This window comes from Chamaea fasciata, unplaced genomic scaffold, assembly GCF_029207755.1.
Source record: "Chamaea fasciata isolate MVZ Bird 193981 ecotype frontalis unplaced genomic scaffold, bChaFas1.0.hap1 SCAF_5, whole genome shotgun sequence".
NCBI classification, from domain to species: domain Eukaryota; kingdom Metazoa; phylum Chordata; class Aves; order Passeriformes; family Sylviidae; genus Chamaea; species Chamaea fasciata.
In genome coordinates this window covers 15636776-15655913 of record NW_027094090.1, presented here as the reverse complement: position 1 = coordinate 15655913, position 19138 = coordinate 15636776, and the positions used below count along the sequence as shown (strand labels likewise).

Genomic DNA, 19138 nt, shown 5'->3' with positions numbered 1-19138 from the left:
CTTGATCCGATTCTCCTAGGTGTCTTAAAATTATTTCATACAGCTATTCCACTTAGCAACAATCTGATATGCATCCTTATCATGGTGGCACTTCTCTGAAACTTTCATCTCTCTGGATGGTGAATAAATTCAGGTTTTAGATATACATACAAGCCCAGTGAACGATGATGTACTGTAATGTCAGATAAAGTGAAGCGTAGGTGAGCAAGAGACCACAAATAATTGTAGAGCACAACTTAACACTAGGAAACAATGTAGCTGTACAGGAACTCAGGGCAAGAGGAAGGTGTACAAAGAGCATATCTGGCAACTCGCAATAAATAGGACTTGCAATCTAGTGCAAATTTTCCTTGTCCACATTAAGTCTACAAACAGTAAGCATCCAGTCACATGGTATATCTTATCTCATTAACAAAAACCCCTCTGGTGCATCTGCAGGGATGAGATTCATTTTGACACAAACTAATATGCTACAAACACAGAGGGCTTTCAGGAAAACTGCCCTGACAGTAATTAACATTTCTTCTGACAGTGCATTTACAACACTACTATGTCATGCAGGAGGTTAGAAGTAAGCCCAGAATAGTTTTCCTGCACCTGCAGCGTTTGGATTCCTAAAGAGGCTGTTATACAATGATGAAAATAAGATTAAATACCTCTAGCACTTTTCATGAGGAAAAATTTAAGAAAAAAAATGTTGAGAATAACAGACACAATCATCTGGTATAAGAAACCTAAGGTTTAAAATCATCCTCCTCCTAATTTAGACCAAAAAATAAAAACTGAAACTACCATATTCCAGCAGGGCCAGTACGCATCCCCTCTGAAATTTCCATTAATTATGGTTTTTCCTCTCCTGGCTTGGTTTGACAATTAAGTTTTATCTTGCTGAACATGTTACAGCATTCTGCTTTTATTGCAAACTGGAAACTAATGAGACATTACCAGATTTCACTTTCATCATACTGATGGAAAGTTTGAAAGAATGTCCTGAACAGTTAACATACTAATTTCTACATTCAATAACTCAATAATTCTAAATGTATGAATCTGTGTGCTAAAATTTGGTACCTCAATCCATACTAAACCAGCAAAACATAGATAACTTCAGTCCTTACATACAGACCCAAAAACCTACTTTATGGCATTCAGACATGAATGAGAAGTAAATAAGCATTTTCATCCGTGTCATTTGTATGTTCAGAAGTTCCTCAACAACACTTTTCCAAACAGTTTGCAGATGTCTTTAGCAGAGCAATAAGACTCCCATCACTAGAATAACTATGTCACATACTTGTTACGTAAGATTAAGGATTAAGGGCTCTCTCAGTTGCCATAAAGCTAAAATAAAAATGGCTTTCCTCCCACCAAAACACTTGACAAAACTGCATATGTGTTTAAAAATTACCAGGATGCACCATCAGATGACCTAATCAGCACAGATTTATTATTAGCAATGGCATTGTTAATCATAGGAATTTATTAATAATACTAATTAACTCTTTTTTTTAACTTCAGAAAACCTAAAATAAAGGTATTATTACTTTCATCTGCATAAATTAGGATCCAAATGACTTTAAACTGCAGTAAAAAAGTTTCAGTTAAATTAAGAAAAATACAAAAATCAGTAATGAAAAGACTGCAATAAATCTTAATAAATAAAAAAAAATTTTAATGTACAAACGAATATTCATGTAAAACAAAGAAGTGAAATCTAGAGTAAAAATCTGAAGTAAATACACAATGTTACCAAAGTAAATATAAATATACTACGAGTGTAAATGGTTTGGATAGGAAAATTCTGCAATTCTGTGTTTATTTCTATATAAATTACTAAAGCCCAATTCAGTGTTAGTTTTGAATCCCGTAATTTTGTTACAGGATTTTTGACATGCTTTATAAATGCAATATCCCATTTAATTTATTCATCCTAACTTGAGTGCATCACTCAGTGTAACTCGAACATATCAGAAAGATTCAAATCAAAAAGCTATTAAAAGAAAAATCTTTGAAAGTTTTTGTATGTCTCTTGGGGAAATAACTGCTGTTAGCACTTAGCCATGACCACCACTACACTGAAAGACAGACCTTCACTTTGCTATTTTTCTTATGATATAGATACTAGTTTTTAAATGAACTTTCAGAATACAGTTTTCTGACCTTCATACATTTCCCCCAACTATCTTTTATGGTTGAAAGTTTTCACATTTTGTCTTTCTTCACCAAACACTTAAAGGAACAGCTGTGCTCTCCAATATGACAATCCTGACAAAGCAGCAAACACATTAACAATCATCAGGATCTCCAAATGTAAGTTGGTGGTAAAGATAAACTTATTTACCATATTAATTAAATGGCCTATTTAACATGGAATATCAATTCTCTAATCACATCTCATTTGAACTTATTTCAATTAGCAGCCCTAAAGTCTACTAGAGACCCTACTGTTCTAGGATCATTAAGAACATTTTCATGATCTGTCAAATGAGGGAGTAAAAGGCAGAAACTGCAAATACTCTCAGGAGTAGGCCTCTGCCCTACTTAGGAGATGATTAGGGAGAAAGCAGCAGTAGTTCTCATTAGTTGCTTAGCAATGAAACATCCCCCTGTGAAACAAGAAATGAACAAAGCAACAGAGGTGTTGCCATGCAAATGAATAAATGGATAGTCTATCATCCACTCAAGGATAATCTGTCCTTCATTAAAACTAATCAATCTGGATTAATACACCAATGGATATCTTGCACAGACAAGGTAGGAAGAATCCACTGTATGTAGCCCCACTGAAGCAGTCAGACAATACATTGCTCAAGTTTGCATATACAACACTTAAATTTTTACTGTATGTGTGTGTGATAGACACAAGTACAAGAAAATTTTAATCCAAACCAGATTAACATTCTCATTTTTACTGTTAAACCTTACCTTTTATATCCATAGTTATTGTCAAGTTATAAATGACTTATTAACAGTCAGCCATTCTCTCAATGCTTACAACAATTTAAATACAAATCTGTAAATTTAAGATTTAGCCCACATCTAAGTTACTTATGTTTTCAAAAGTATATTCACACATACAGCCACAAACTGAACACAAATGGAGTTGTTGACACTACCATTGTTACTGATGTTGTAAGTCTCAGAAGAGCAGAGTTCTTAACCAGAGAAATTATATTACAGTTGTCTTAATTTTCTGACCTGATTCCAGGATGCCATTATTTTAGTCACAGTTACAGTTTAATAGGTTCCCTTCATTCCAATTTCCCCACAACTGATTTAAAAATATCCATGTTTTATGGGTTACTTTTTTTGTTTCAGTGGGTTTTTTTCCTGCAGGGCAGGCATTTTTTGTTTTGCTACTGTTGTCCAGTACATAAATACACTATAAAGTTTTCAAAAAACACATGAATTAGAAGAGAAAGGGAAAATAAAACAGCGAACACTTCTTAAGCAGCGATGATTAATCAAGATGATTCCTGAACTTCACTGACTACCTAAAATCTGGTTGCTTCTCAGTATATATTTAGAGTGATACAGATTTATAATTATAACCATTTATGATAAAATTAATGTATCAAATTATGCTTTGATTAGCTCATCCAAACTGTTAGATTAAAATGAAAATGATGTTTCAAAGCCAATATCAATTCAAAATTCAGTATAAAGACAAATCTTACCTATGTATTCACAAATGAAGACTACAAAAAAAGGAGTAACAAGATCATTTATGCCCTGAACATATCCACTGGCTGGATGACGTATTGCCCAGATAAACAAAATTCTTTCAAAGATCTGAAAAAGAGTTAAAGAAATCATCAATTTATTTTAACAAGTGATAAGCACATTTTAAACAAGACACTTGTAAATTATCATAGAATCATAGAACTATAGAATATCCTGAGTTGGAAGGGACCCATCAGGATGACTGAGTTCAGCTCCTGGCCCTGTGCAGGACACCCCAGGTATCACTCCATGTGCCTCAGAGCACTGTCCAAACACCTTTCGAACTCTGTCAGGTTGGTGCTGTGACCATTTCCCTGGGGAGCCTGTTCCAGTGTCAACCACTCTCAGAGAGAAAAACCCTTTTCCTGATACCCAACCTAAACATCCCCAACTCAGCTTTGTGCCATTTCTTTGAGTCCTGTCACTGGTCATGAGAGTGAAGAGATTTGGTACCTGCCCATTTGGTTCCCCTCACAAGGATGTCGAAAACCTCCTTGCAGATAAATTTAATATCATAGAGTTAAGTAGTATAAAAAAAAAACGCATACAAAAGCATAAATGAGCATTGGCATTCATAACCAACTCTCAGTGCCATGTAAGCTTCTCAGTTCTTCAAAAGGAAGCATTTACAGGATATTAGCACATATTAAAACCAACCTAGTATATAATTCAGTAGTTAATACAAAGTAGCTCTTGTACACTGGAGCTTTTCTCATATAAAATTCCTCTGTTCTCAAGGGAAAAATATTAAATGACCTTCCCCTAATTTTTTATCTCCTTGAAAGAAGTATTCCATTAATGTAACGTTCCATTTATCCCTAAGTAACAGAAAGAAGGTCTTGATATAGTTTAGATTTTTTAATAACATGCCCATAAAAAGAGATTCCACAACAGTTAAGCTTGCCTAATATTGCAGTGTGGAGTTTTACACTCCAGGCATCTGCCTACTAGTCAATGAAAAACCCGAAACAATCAGGAAGTGTAGAAATAAGGCAACTGCCTGCCATATCACAGAACCTCACACTCTCAACTCTGTTAACTGAAGCTTGTTTAGGATCTTCAAAAGCTCATGAGGCCACACCATATCTCAGCATGAGAACAGAAAATAACAAGGAAATCAGAGAACTTTTTTCTGACTCCATTTAGGACTCTGACAGGCAGCATTTCCTCTCAATTATTTGCCTCTGAAGATACTATGTGCCTTTGAAAGACTGTAAATAAGCAGCAGAGTGAAAGCTGCTACACGCCTTGTCCTAACTACAGGCACACAAACAGGGATATATCATCTTCTGTAAAAAAATAATGTTTGCTCATTCATGAGAGCACAAACTATGTTGCTCTTCAGATCTGGCCTCAGTACTAAGAAAAAAGACATTTTGGAAGGACTCAAAGGATTCTGTGGTTTGCTGCAACTCCAAAAGTCAATGAATGCTCAGGCTTCAGGAAAGCTGGTAAAAGACTTGCCCTGAAAGCATGCAATAGGTGGAGGAAGTTTATTTGTGAAGTCAGGATTATTTATATTCAATCTCACTTTAAGTTTTTGTTAGATAAAGAAGCCGACTGTTTTAATTGAATTTTAAATAAAATCTCATTATTTAGTTTAAAAGTCTTCTTGCAGCCATTTTTAAGTAAGGAAAGATCTCAGCTTAAAGGACTCACATCCTGGTGCTTGAAATTCCCACCACAGGCTTCCACCTGAAGCCAAAATATATCCACATCTATCCTTCTCCTACAAGCTTTCGAGAGTCAACTCTCCTCCAGGTTTTATGTCTCCCTGGCTGAAAATTCACGGAACAGGGGAGACAGTCAACAACAATATGTACAAAAAGTTTTGATGGGCACTGAAAAAAAGAAAGCCTTAAGACAGCTCATGTTTGATCAATTAAACTGAAATTCAGTTTCTGCTCAGTGTGATTTCAGAGATTAGGAAAAAGGAAAGTATTCATCAGCAAATCCTCCACAGAAGCCTTTTGTTTCCATTAGCCAAGATGCTTATTCCTTTAGCTACACATTCTTGGTACTAGTCTGGTCACCTCATGCATTTTAACAAGTACTGCACATTAAAAAAAAAAAAAACCCACCAAAACCAACTTCTGCCCTTTAAGCAATAGCCAGTGGTGTTTCACTGTCTATCAATAACTGTATAAAGATTTTACACTCTGCCATTTACAACATGCTTTTACATTTTACATAATCATACCCTGATGAAATTACAGTTGTTGGTGTAATATTTTTAGGATTACTGGAAAACTGCCAATCTAGTAAGGTTGGTTAGCTCACAGCCACTCTGCCAGCTTCTGTCCATTGCCACTACTACTTTCAACAACAGTAGTTTCTCAGTATTATCAGTCATCATTCTCTTTTCACTTTATCATTATCATTTCACTTCTGAAAAAGGACATGTTTAACACACTGCAAATAAAAACAACTTTCTCAAATAACAAATATCAGAATGAGCTGACTGGAGAAACCTATTAAAGTAGCAATTGCAGAATGTAGAACAGGGTTAGGCACTAGGCTAAAGAAAAAACTCATGGTGTGATAGGGCTACAAAATAAGCACAGTCAACAACCAACAAAAAAAACAGAGCAATTCAGTAAGAACAGTCAATCAAAATACCCACTGCAAAAACTCCAAACATATAATGTTTTTTCATTAAGGCATGTCTGAAGTCAAACAATTCACAAATTTGTACCATCAACCTTTTGTTTCCTCAGAACCTGGTAAGATAGAGAGCTTGCACTGCAAATTGAGAAGCCTATGGATTTTAAAATCCAGGTATGAGGGGGATGGCGTTTGCATTTGTCGTATGGGGGGGGTTATATTTTTGAGCAGGAAGCACCACTTAGTGATGGCACATCAGCTTTAATATCCCCAAATGCTTCCAATCCAAAATTCAACTACACACTGAAATGGCACTTTCAATTTCTTACCCATTTTCATAAAGTTTCATTTACTGTTCTGAATCAAAAATAATGAGCACTGAAAATCTGAACAGCAGACTGATTTAAGTTTCTATACAACACTCACTCATGACTGTGTTCAAATAGGACTCATTAAAAAGGTCACTTTCCCAAAAGGATCTCTTCTTGATTTCCAAACCAGAAACAAAAAGTGGAATTATTTTTCTACTGTGAACCACTACATCTCATGAGATGTCATTACCAATCTATTATTCTCTTTTGAATTTGACTCTCATTCATAATTACAGCAAGAATTACGTTCATATACATAAAGAAAAGAATCCATCAGCTTAAATGAAGGTTTGAATTACTTGTGGGCTTTGCCACCTCAGAGGAACTTCAAAACCTCCAAAGCCTTAACTCTAAAGCTTTTGAAAATTCGCTTTTTATTTTCTAAGTAGGGGAGGGAAAGAAAAAAAGGGATGGGGGGACAAAATTATAAACTATTTTAAATTGTGCCGTTTTCTTGAAATTTTAATGTATACTATGCAAGCATAGATGGGAAATACACAGCCATGTACTTTCCATTTCAACAAAATTTAGTTAAAGCAAGAAAAGATGATAAGTTAGACCACTCCATGTTAGCTAATCGAATTTATTATAACTAAATAATAAGTAGTCTTTAAAGTAACTTGACTGCACTATATGAAAGACTGCCTCCAACTCCTGTTCTCCTCTTTCAGAGACACTATTAAGTCATTCTTAGTCCTTTAAATCCTTGCTCCAACATTACCTTCCTCTCACTCAGGATCCATTTAACGCCCATAAAAAAAATAAACACTTTAACCTGATTTTAAAAGGAACACATAATAACTAGCTATTTCCACACATCAGGTTCAAAACATCTTTTTCTAAACTGCAACATTTTACTAGAGAAACCAAACTCTGAGTTCAGATAAATTAAAACAGCCTTATTGATTCTAATTAAAAGTTCTTTGGCAACAGAGACACTGATCCCACCAAGAACAGCAAAAATCTTGCAAGAGCAGCATCTGGAAATTTAAGTCAGGAGATTATGAGGTTTATACGTGTGCTGTTTTTCCAAAGCTTTAACCACTGCTTTTGTCCAGTTCCATGAACTACAGTCTCCTCACCTCACCCTATGTGAGATTCTTCCCAGTAGTGGTATCATTACTCTAAATCTTTGCAGCATCAGAAGTACATAAAAGCTCACCATAATACCCACAACGGTTTTGTACACAGAGTCAAAGACAGGTTTTAAAGGATTACACTTACTCTGATTGCCTTCTCCATTTTGTAGCCCTTGCAATCTCACCTTAAAAAGGGGGGAGTGCCTGTTGCTCACCAGAGACCAGCACCATCTTCTCTCTCTAGAAGAGTCAGCTCTGGGAATAACATACCCTATTCTGCAAGAGCCCTTGGGAGCAAGGAAGGATCCCTGGGGGGCTGAGGGATTCAGTGGTGCTATGGTAGTCTCCAGAAACTCAGAAAGCAAGAGGAAGAAATACTGGAGAAATTGGGTGGTATGACCCTTCCAGCATGTTTTGTACACTGGCATTAAGCAATGGTAGGGTAGGGTTTGGTTAAGATCACAGAGGGAGTAAAAGACAGATGCAAGCCCATTGCCCTAGTAGCTCCTCCATCTAATTAATTTCTTTAATAGTTTATTTCTTACTGGCATTGTTTTGTTCTTGTCCCTTGATTTCACTTACATTACTCCTCGATTCATCCCTAGAACAGCCCAGGAAAAACACCAGTGTGTAGAAAGCAGGTGGAAAGCCCTTTATTTATTGGTTTTTCTTTTGAAACACTGTACTAGGCTACTTCTTCAAACCAATTCTTCAAAGTGTGGAAGAGCACAGCCATTAAATAAATAATTGGAACAATGGAAAACCAAACAAAAGGTAGTTCTGCATTTAAGTTCTCATAATGAACTACCAGACTATATTGTGTTTGGATCTATAATTGTATGAACAGAAGCAACATGGCTATACGTTTGAAGGCCTAACTAGAACCATTAGAGAGTAAGTTGAAGAATTCAACTAAATAATTGAATCCACACCGTCTATGCTATTTATGACCTATATACTTCAAAACTTAAAGTCCCCAAGAGATTCAATTCCCCAACAATATAGACCAATTTGATTAATATATTTAACATTAATCACATTATTATAAATTTACATTAATTATATAGCTACAACAGCAGTAAAACAATTTAAATAGTGCACTCAACATATTAAACTTACAAGGAAGAAAAATCAGATAAGGCATTCAAACCTAGTGGTGCTACAAATTCAAAAAGGAGAATTTTCCAAGTGGAACACTCTAAGAGCTTCCAGACCTTAAATGATTTTGACAAATACATGGAACCACAGGACTATGCTCTGGATTACTTAAAAATCACAGTATTAACAAAATATACGAAAAGGAAAAAAAAAGGGGAAAAAATCCTCAAGGGCACAAGACCACAATAAAAACTGACAGATTCAATACAGGAAATTAATGAGGTGCCTTTGCTTTTACTACTCATACTTACACTGCTATTCTTAGTCTCTACTTATATATCCTTGGATTTTTTTACTTCTTTAAGCTAGTTCTGAAGTCAAAATAGCAAGTGTAATCAAATTAATTATTAATCAAACTGTGATATCAGATTCATTAATAAAATGTTTTCTCTAACAAAAAGAAAACAAATCACTCTTACCTCTGTTACTTTGGGCTGAAGTCTTAAAACTTCAGGACTCATGCGTGGTATATCTATGTGGATCTAATTAGACAAAGAAGAATACTGTAAAAGGAACCAACAGCACACTTTCTAAACAACATAACACTTAAAATAATTCTATTGGCTTACATTATTAGTTGTAATAATCCCATTGTATCATTACTTTTGGGATAAAATGGATTTTTACTGTATTTCAAAACATACAGCCAATCTTTCAGTTAATCTTTAAATGAAGCAAAATTTAAAACCACATATATTTGTATTCTCATTCCAGGATCCTTACATCACATTTTAATTTTTTGCAAATTATAATCATATTGACAATACTCATTACCTCAGGGTAATAATGAGTAAATACATACTACTCCTGTAAATTCATACTCAATTGCCACTATCATAGCATCATTTAGGTTACAAAAGACCTGTAGGATCATCAAGTCCAAACGTCCAAAGGTAAAAGCAGGGTTTAGCATCTCTTTTAATGTATTTGACAATCAAAAAGAGAGCCCAAAAATATCGGTATTTCTACAATCTTTATTCCAAACTTCACAATGGAGTGTTATGCAAGAGTGCTCAAGTGATGATTTTGGGTTCCATTCACAAGCCTTATGTTAGTGATGATATTTCTTGCTACTAAAGTTAGTCTTGAAGCTGAAAGGAAGATCTCAGCTTCTTCTGTCCCAAGGAAGGCTAAAGCATCATTGCTTAGCATTACAAACTACTCATTTCATTACAAACTTGAAGAAAAGTTATCTGCATATCTGGGTGAGCGTGAAAGTTTGACACCCCTATGTTTATTGCACACCATATATAGTTTCAACTTCTTAAGCAGAAGTTCGGAGCCAGTAAGAAACCGTCACTGTCGTACTCTCCCTGTCCATCTCCACTCATTTAAAAAAGGGTCTGAGCGGGAGATGAAAGACTTAAAAATACAACTATTTTTAAACAGAAAACCATAGCAACACTAATGCTGAAATTAGGGGAAATCCACTACCTCAAATTTCAGATCAAAACTACTTCAAATTTTTGTTCCTGAAATTTAGGAAAATTATTAGAGGATTGCCCATCTGGTAAGATTAAAGAAAGAGAAAAACAGTACCAAAGTTCAAAAATAATCTCTAAGTCCTTTAGCAAGTGTTCTGTAGATAAAATTCAATTCAGTAGGTGCTCTACCTGTCTGTAGGTATCTTGGTGGTTTTCATCATTTCTGGAATCATAGTATTGTTCAACAAATGCAAAATACTCTTTGCGTTTTCTTTGTAAAGTGCTTTCTCTTCGGTCCACATTTGCAGGAAGATAGCCCTGAAAAAACAGTGAAATGAGAAGGATATTACTCTCTGCCTTACAAAAAAGCACTGCTGGCAATTGATTACATGTGACAGGAGATCTAAAAAACTGATGTAGTGCCATGTACTCCCACACAAATCTAACTAATCCTTTACTAAATTATTTTTCTAATCACTCCAACTGGTAGTACAAAAGTTCAGATACAAAAACCTTATAAAAATAGCTGCTTTTTTTTTCTTCATTTTCCTTTTTTTCCCCTAAAAAATTCAATTTCTCATCAAAAACTCTAAGATGGCGTTGACTTTTGAGGAGAAAAGCTTAAATGAAGAAGTTCAGGTAAATTTAATACCATGTTCCTTAATTTCTATGTGGCCAGTATTGGAGCAATTTTATTAAATTTTTAAATGAGTATTAACTCAGTTGCCTTCAAGAAGGAATTATATACATTAGCAAGGCAAGCTTAGATTCAAAATTCGGAAAAACTTCTTCATGGAAAGGATTATCAAACATTGGAATAGGCTGCCCAAGGAAGTGGCTGAGTCACCATCACTGGAGGTTTAAAAGACATGCAGTCCCTTAGGGACTTGGTTCAGTGGTGGACTTGGCAGTGTTTGGCTTATGGTTGGATTATACAACCTTAAAGGTCCTTTCCAACCTATTCAATTCTATGATTCTTTATTAAAGTTATTGAAAATGTTATTCCTGTACACTTTAATTACTTAGTTTATAATGACAACAGAATAAGTACAAGCCATATTACATTCCAGATACCTTAAGAGGTACTTTCTTTGGCAAAATGAATTCCTTTAAGATACACAGACTTGTGTCTGATTCCAACTACTTTAAATCCCACCAGCCTCACTTTTGCCTAAAGACTTTGTCTAACATTTAATATCCTGTCCCAGCGTTTTATGTTAAATACTGAATTCTGCCATCCATTTATTGTCAATAGTTATGGTTTCTTCTCTGTAGGATAGTAGATAATGCAACCCGGTAGTAGGTTGCATTAGAAAATAATTCAGTTCGGGAATCAAATGTGATTGTTTAAAGGACACTGATACTTTCTCAGCAAGTCTTTTTGCCAATATTCAGTTTCAAAGACTGAACTAATCTTTCAATTCAACATGTCCTGTTTCCTGTTCACTTTACAAATTAGGTTCTATTTTTAAAAGTTGGGAAGGCTTGCAACATATCAGCAGCAAATATATCAGTGGAGAGTTAAATCTGTTTATTCATTAATTTCCTCCAAAGACTTTTGCGAACAGATCTTCAGTTTTGTTATTCAAAAGAGAAGAGAGCCTGTATAGTTCTTCCTCCTATTTAGGTAGAGTTTACTTAACATTTTTGCTATATTTTAAAAATAATGTTATTTTTTATATATATATTGTTTCCCATAGACATGCATAACATCAACAGAGTATTACATCGAAAAACTGTCTTCATCAAACACTTGTTAATATTATTAACCTGCTGACTGTGTAACAAATATCTCAACTGATCAATTTCTTAAATCATGTTTTTAAAATTCCAGTTTTTAGGCTGATTTTACAAACAAGATAATCATCATCTGCTTCAGATAACACCAAGTGTACTCCATTCCCTGAAAAAAAATTAAGTTTGGGCTTTTTAAATAAGGCTTCTGAATAATTTTGAAACAAACATATCCTAAAACCATGACTATGCCTCAGTTTCTTCAGTTTTCTGGTTGATTTTTAGTATTACAACTCATCTTTAATCAAAATATAACTTGATTTTTTAGAACACTTATTTCCCCAGGACCTCCTGGTGCACTGTAGAGATCATAAAATGGTTTCTGCTGGAAAGGACTTTAAAGATCATCTAGTTCCAACCCCCTTTCCACTAGACCAGGTAGTTCAGAGCTCCATCCAGCCTGGCTTTAAACACTTCCAGGGATTACCATAATTACTCCCCCTTACCTGGGACATTAACAGTAGCTCACTGTTAGGTTACCATCAGGGAAAAGCATGGTGGACCTTATGACCACACAAACTGAAAGCACTTTTCTTTCCCATTTGGGAAAGAAGATGACAGAAAATGCTGCCTTACAGTACAGAAAAGTAATGATTACTAAGCAACTCATCTTTGTGTTTCCAAAACATACTAAATGAGGACAACATAATAGATAAGAGATCACAGCAGGACTTACTTAAGAAAAGTTACAAATTTTCAAAATACTGCCAACTTGGAAGTATAAAAAAAAGCAAACAAACAACAAAAAAAAACCAAAAAAAACCCACAGTTGTGTAGATTTCTTACTCGATAAAAAATCCACTAATTGCTAAAGTATTAAAAAAAGTAATCTGAAGGCAAGTTTTTGCAGAGGTATGGCAAGATGAAAACTGAACTGAAATAGATCCCGAACTGGAGTTGTTAAAGCAACAGAACAAGAGAACTTTACACTTAGGCATTTTTCTAGACCACGGATACTAAACTAAAATCAATTTACAAAATTAAGTTGACGGTTGTGGAAAGCCTATGCTCTTACTGAAAAGCAAGAGGAGTCAGCTCATTTTATATTTTTATAATTTGCATAATACCAACTCTCAAAACTTCAGTGTCAATCTTCTGATTCAGAACTTAAAAAAATGCTTATCCTTTAGCTTACTATGTTTCAAAGTCAGCTTTGAGTTAGCTGTAATTTTTCTTACTTTTAGTATTTTAAAACAGACATCCTAAACTTCAAGAGAAAAAAAATGCCTTTTTTACTACCAAAATCACATAAAACTTTGGAAACAGAGCTAAAATAAATTGTAAGCTCCATGTTTCATTTCAATTACAGCAGGATATTTGAATATCCACCATTAAGCTGCATCTGCATTTAGCATTAGAAGGAACTAAGCCGCAAATTTAGTTCAGCAAGAGAAACTCTTTCAGTCACTGGAAATCAGTGTCAATCTGAAGTAAATACTCTGCATTCCCTACAGAATTATTCCATAAAAAGCAAAGCTATTTAAGTCTACTCTCTGAGAAATTCGATAGTGCTAAACTGGTGTGTGCATAACTCAGAATTTTAAACAGTTCTTAAATGTATGAAGATTTGCTGAGAAAGTATCTTTCACAGCCTCTGAAGAGCAGACATCATGAGAGTTCTGCTTCTTTTTAATACAAACATCCTCATAAACCTTCTCCCAACCACAAGGAGATAAACAACAGGTAAAATGCTTAACTGTTTGCCATCACAAGCATTATACTGAAAAGATTGAAATGAAAAATACCTCTATGAAGAATAAACCGTATTTTTGAAGAAGAACCTTTTTCAACACAGTGCAAACACCAAGATGAAAAAAATCCTGTTCTGTAACACCAAACCCAGTGAACTACATATTCCCACAAGCCTCTCTCTGATGCCCAACTGAAACACCTCCATGGTACTTCAGCCAACCTACTCTCAAGCTACAGCCATTGCAAAATCCTCTGGCCATAGGGAAAAGACCAGAATGCTCAGCCAGCCAAAAACTCACACCATAAGAAAGTGATTAGCTTTTTAATGAGGCTGTCTCTCTGAACTGGCACAGGTCTGACATCAGGAGAGCCAATGCCACAACTTAATTGACACAGTGGTTCAGAGTTGTTCATCTTAAAGCACTATAGAAGAATCAGTCAAAAAAACCTATAGATGCTATCACTGCTTTTCCTCACTATAGTGTTAAGCCTTTCTTGCAGTTACTTTAATGTGAAGTCAGAATGAAGCCTTTCATAGGACGCTGATAGTCTTCGCTTCCCCTACTATGTGTCTATTTTCAAGAAAATTGTTAAGAATGTACTTGTCTTTGAACTCTCCACCATTCCATCAAAACTGGTTGAAAGAAGCCACTGTTATCACAAGCCCCTCTTTCATAAAAAAGCCAGACTGAAAAGAAAAGATACACAGCTAGCATGATTTACTACTACTTCTCATCCCCCTCCTTTCAGTTTGATAGATTAATCTTGAAATTGAGTAAAAGAACATAACTTCCATTACAATTCAGCATAAGACATGCTTCCAACCATCACTGATGGATTACAATTCATGCAAAAATCACTTGCAATGTTTGAAAAAGCTGGTAGTACTAAATGCAGAGGAATAATAAAAAAAAAATACAACTTACTGAAAGAAGCTTCCATGCAATTGGACGAACCCGTTTGGGAATGCCAGACCAACTCAATTTTCGCAATTCATCTATTAAAACACAATGGTTTCATGAGAAGCAAGGAAACTACTACCAGTTTACATACACAGATATGTTCAAATTAGCCCACAGGTCTTTACAACAATGGGCTTTTCAGCAAATCCAGTGAATACAGAAATATAGGGCAATCCTAATTGCATTAATAAAATACTGGCTAATTGTTATCCATAGGGACACCTATAGTAACAGGTACTGAGTGTGATACAGTAATACTCTCTGGAGTATTTCTCAGCATTACTTTTTGGTATACCTGCCTCATATTGTCTCAGTTGGCAACTTAGTACATAAATGTATTATTCTTCCAAGTATGTTTGAGATACATATGAAAGGATAACAGTGTATCAAAGCAGGTAAAGCAGTTGTAATATTATTAAAGTCTACACAAAATAAGGAACAGCAGCATATGCTTTCGAAAAACATTAAGAACTTCACAGTACTTCTGCAGACTAAATATGCACGGATGGAGGAAGCACAAAAGCATGCTCATACACATAACCCCAAGAAATTTCACACTTCACAGTAAATTCCTCCTTTATCCTTCATCTCAAGAAGTTGAGAGGCATTGGAAGAATAAAAAAATGACCAAAGGATCAGTAACATCAGAAAAATATGACACTACTGGAGTTCAGTGTGAATCAAAGTCTCAAAGAAACAATGAAAGCAGACCTTGTACAGACTATAAACACATATTAAGAGATAAGTTCAAAAAGTCACAAGCTGGCACAACAAATACACTTCAAATGAGTATGCTATCACAGCAAACACAAGGATTCAATGGGAAAAGATGCAGTAAGTAACTGAAACAAGTTCAATTTCTTGTCATACTCCAGCTGTGATCATCACTCACAAGCTGCCCAACAGAAACCCCAGACAGCACCTGGTCACATCATTTAACCCTGTTTCCCATTTTTTGAACTTTTTCCAGCCCACTTTTACTTCCTTTTCTCTGTCCCCATTTAACAAACCACTACAATTATTTCTTCCCTTCATGGCCCCAGCTTTGCTACTGCTATACCCAAATTTGGTATTTCTGAAACAATTATCACGCACTGTTGGTCTTGTAACATTGCACTTCCCCAAGTGATCCCAGTGCTTCTCTCCATTCAATGGCTCTGTTTGGGCGGCTGTCACACAATTCCCCCTTTACTAGTTGTCAAATCCAGGCACACATAGGGTGCTATCTACAACTTGTGTCATCTTCTCACACTGTGGTTTGTTACATACAGCAATTTCTCACATCACCTACAGTAATTCTCCACACCCCAGGGAGTTTGCTCAGCCTCCAAGCAGCTTCAGCACTGGCTTGCAGCTCCTACCACTTCTGCAACAAGCTTCAATTCCACCCATGATTTGATGCCAAGTAAATTCCCAGGATACCAAGCATCTACAGCATAAGTAACAGTAATACTGGTTACGTATTTCTAAAAGCCAGAAAGGAAGGAACTGCTCAGAAGATGTAAAGGCAAACTAAATATATAATATGAACAAGAGTAGAAAAACAGTATTTTGTATAGTTTATGAAGAAAAACAATTAAAAGAAAGATATCTGCCTTGACTAAACAATCTACAAATTATATATGTATTTCCCTTCCACCTCCAAGTAAGACAGTTAGCTCCAGTTGTTTTAATACCAATCAAAGCCCCAAGACTTCAAAAGCAAAATCTCCAACTCTGCATCTTCCTGCTCTATTCCTCCTTGTGCAGCATTTATGAACAAATATGCTTTACTGGGCCTAATCTATTTGTGCCCAGGCTGAATTGAAAAGGATTTAGTGCATCAGTTTATTACTTCCTTACACAACCATTTTGCTCAAGTTTCAAGTTTTGGCTACCTTTACACAGTCATACCATTTACAAATTACATAATTAGTATATGAAGAAAATTGAAAATAAATTGTAACTCAGCAACTACTTTTATTATTTTCTAGTAACCCAATTGTCCATTCTCAACTCTATACCCACCAAACCCACTCTAATCTTACACCTTTCCATTTTCTTGCTCCACCCTTAACTCGACTCAATACGAATCCAAGTCCAAACATGGGTACCAACCTTTAACAACAGCCCATGTAAAGAAAAAGAAATTATAAAGAAGAAAAATATGTAGATCTACTGTCACAATCAGAAATGTGAAGCATGTGATTAAATGAGTGACAGATCATCCCAAATCACCCAGTATAAAAATTCTACTTACTTTTAAGTAACTCATTTAAGGCCAAAGATAGGAAGTACACAAGCAAATTGGAACACAACTTATTTCCCCTCCTTCCCCTCCTGATGCTATTCTGCAATGAACATACATTTCCTTTTATTAGGGATAGCTTGGGCTATCACACAATTCCAAACAATACCACCTACTATTGGGAGTGGGTTCAAAAGGACTGCTCTTTCTGGTAGGAAATCTCTGCACTGGATATGGAAGTAAAAACCAAGGACAAATGTTTTGTTGGGTTTTTTGGGGTTGTTTTTTTTTTTTTTGGTTGGTTGGGGTTTTTTTGGTTTGGGTTTTTTTGTGAGTTTTTAGGTTTTTCGGGGTTTTTTTACAATATAACACTTATTTGAAACAGATTCTCTGTTTATCCATCATGTAGGATTTGCGAGTGAACACATCCCTGCATTCTTCCATCCTGAGCACAAATAATTATTTATGTTGCTTTACCACTGCCTTATCCTCTCTGGGAGCTCTTTTTACACCTAGATTGTCTGCTGGGCCTACAAAATCTCTGGTGATGTTCCTTCTCCCAATATATCTGAGAAAAAAAACATTTAAAGCTAGTTTTTCTACGGTTCTAAGTTGTTTCTCAAACTCTCTTTTAGCAATGCTTCCATTTATCTGGCCTGACACGATTCATATTCTGCTCTGCTCTCCTTATTTGACACAGAACTTTACCTTTTGAATTGTATTTAATAACCTATTGTATTTAACAGCCTCCTCTGTTCTGTTGTCATGCCATCCTTCTGAACTTTCTCAAGGCTCTTGTTTCAAGCTTTGCTTTCATAAGTGGTACAGTAATTGCTTTCAGGATAGAGAACTGTTAGATGATTGCACATCTGAGAGTTAAGTCAATTCCATCATAAACCATTAGACCTGGGTATGTGATAATTCTATTTCTTCACACTGACTGCTGTCCAGTATCACAGTCTTCCAAAATTCTAGGATCTCAGACTAATCCAAAAAATAATATAAAATTCTGGCCATTACTTTGCACTACGGTGAGCTCAACTACTATTTTGCCAGGGACAAAGAGCATACAGTAAAACTCGAAGGGGCCATGCAAGAATTCTTATCAGGTGTAGTAGCAAACCCCAAAAGCACACAGTCTGACCCTTCATGACACTATTGCTAAAGCATCAAATCACATTATGATTTCCTCTGATGGTTCATCACCAAAACAAGAGGAAAGAAAACAAAGGACCCTACCCCTTTCCAACAACAATTACAACAGCAGGACAGAAGTTGCTCCTGGAAGACTTAGTCTAACACTAACATAAAATAAAAATGCTTCTGGTGACAAGAAAAAAAAATTGAAGCATATACACAAGAGCACCATTTTAGACATACATAAAAGACGGTCAGTGAAGCTAAATAATAATACTGCTGTTAAAATACCTTAACTACATGTGCATTTTATCAGACATACAAAACTAAATTTTACAGCAAGTGTCTCTGTTACAGTCTTGAAGATGGGCTTTATTCTCAAAAATGACTCAACAGGTGAGTTCCTAAAAATCAAATAACAACACATAATTGAAATACTTGCATTCCAGTTCTCAGTATGCTGATTTGTTAAACTAATAAAATTGTCAGGGTCTTGTATTATGTGTGCACCTTGCCATATTTGCACCATGAAGGTCCTTCATTAAAGGAAGCTGCTTTTTACCATCTTAATATTGCCTTGCTCATGGTATCAGGCATCAGCTGGACCACCTTTCCTATGAAGACAGGCTGAGAGAGTTGGGGCTGTTCAGCTGGGAAAAGAGAAGGCTCCGGGCAGACATTGTGGCCTTTCAATACTTAAAGGGAGCTTTATAAGAAAGATGGGGACAGATTTTTTGTCAGTGTTTTGTTATGACAAGGGGTAATGGTTTTAATCTGAAAGAGAGTGGCTTCAGACTAGATAAGGAAGAAATTTTTTACAGTGAAGATGGTAAAACACTGGAACAAGTTGCCCAGAGAAGTTGTGAATGCCCCACCTCTGGAAACATTCTGGGTGAGGGTCTTGGACCAACCTGATCTAGTTGAGTATGTCCCTGCCAGTTGCAGGGGTTTTGAACTAGACAAGCTG

General features: G+C 35.6%; 1 protein-coding gene across 1 annotated transcript in view; it reads right to left on the bottom strand.

The window, feature by feature from the left end:
* TBC1D22A (TBC1 domain family member 22A) overlaps positions 1 to 19138 on the bottom strand; it is a 142770-nt gene that overhangs the window by 109109 nt on the left and 14523 nt on the right. Inside the window, exons 5-8 of the mRNA XM_066182937.1 lie at positions 14772 to 14842; positions 10549 to 10677; positions 9355 to 9417; positions 3678 to 3792 (exon numbers count right to left, since the gene is read on the bottom strand). Coding sequence (XP_066039034.1) covers positions 3678 to 3792; positions 9355 to 9417; positions 10549 to 10677; positions 14772 to 14842 — 378 coding nt within the window. The remainder of the gene's footprint in view (positions 1 to 3677; positions 3793 to 9354; positions 9418 to 10548; positions 10678 to 14771; positions 14843 to 19138) is intronic.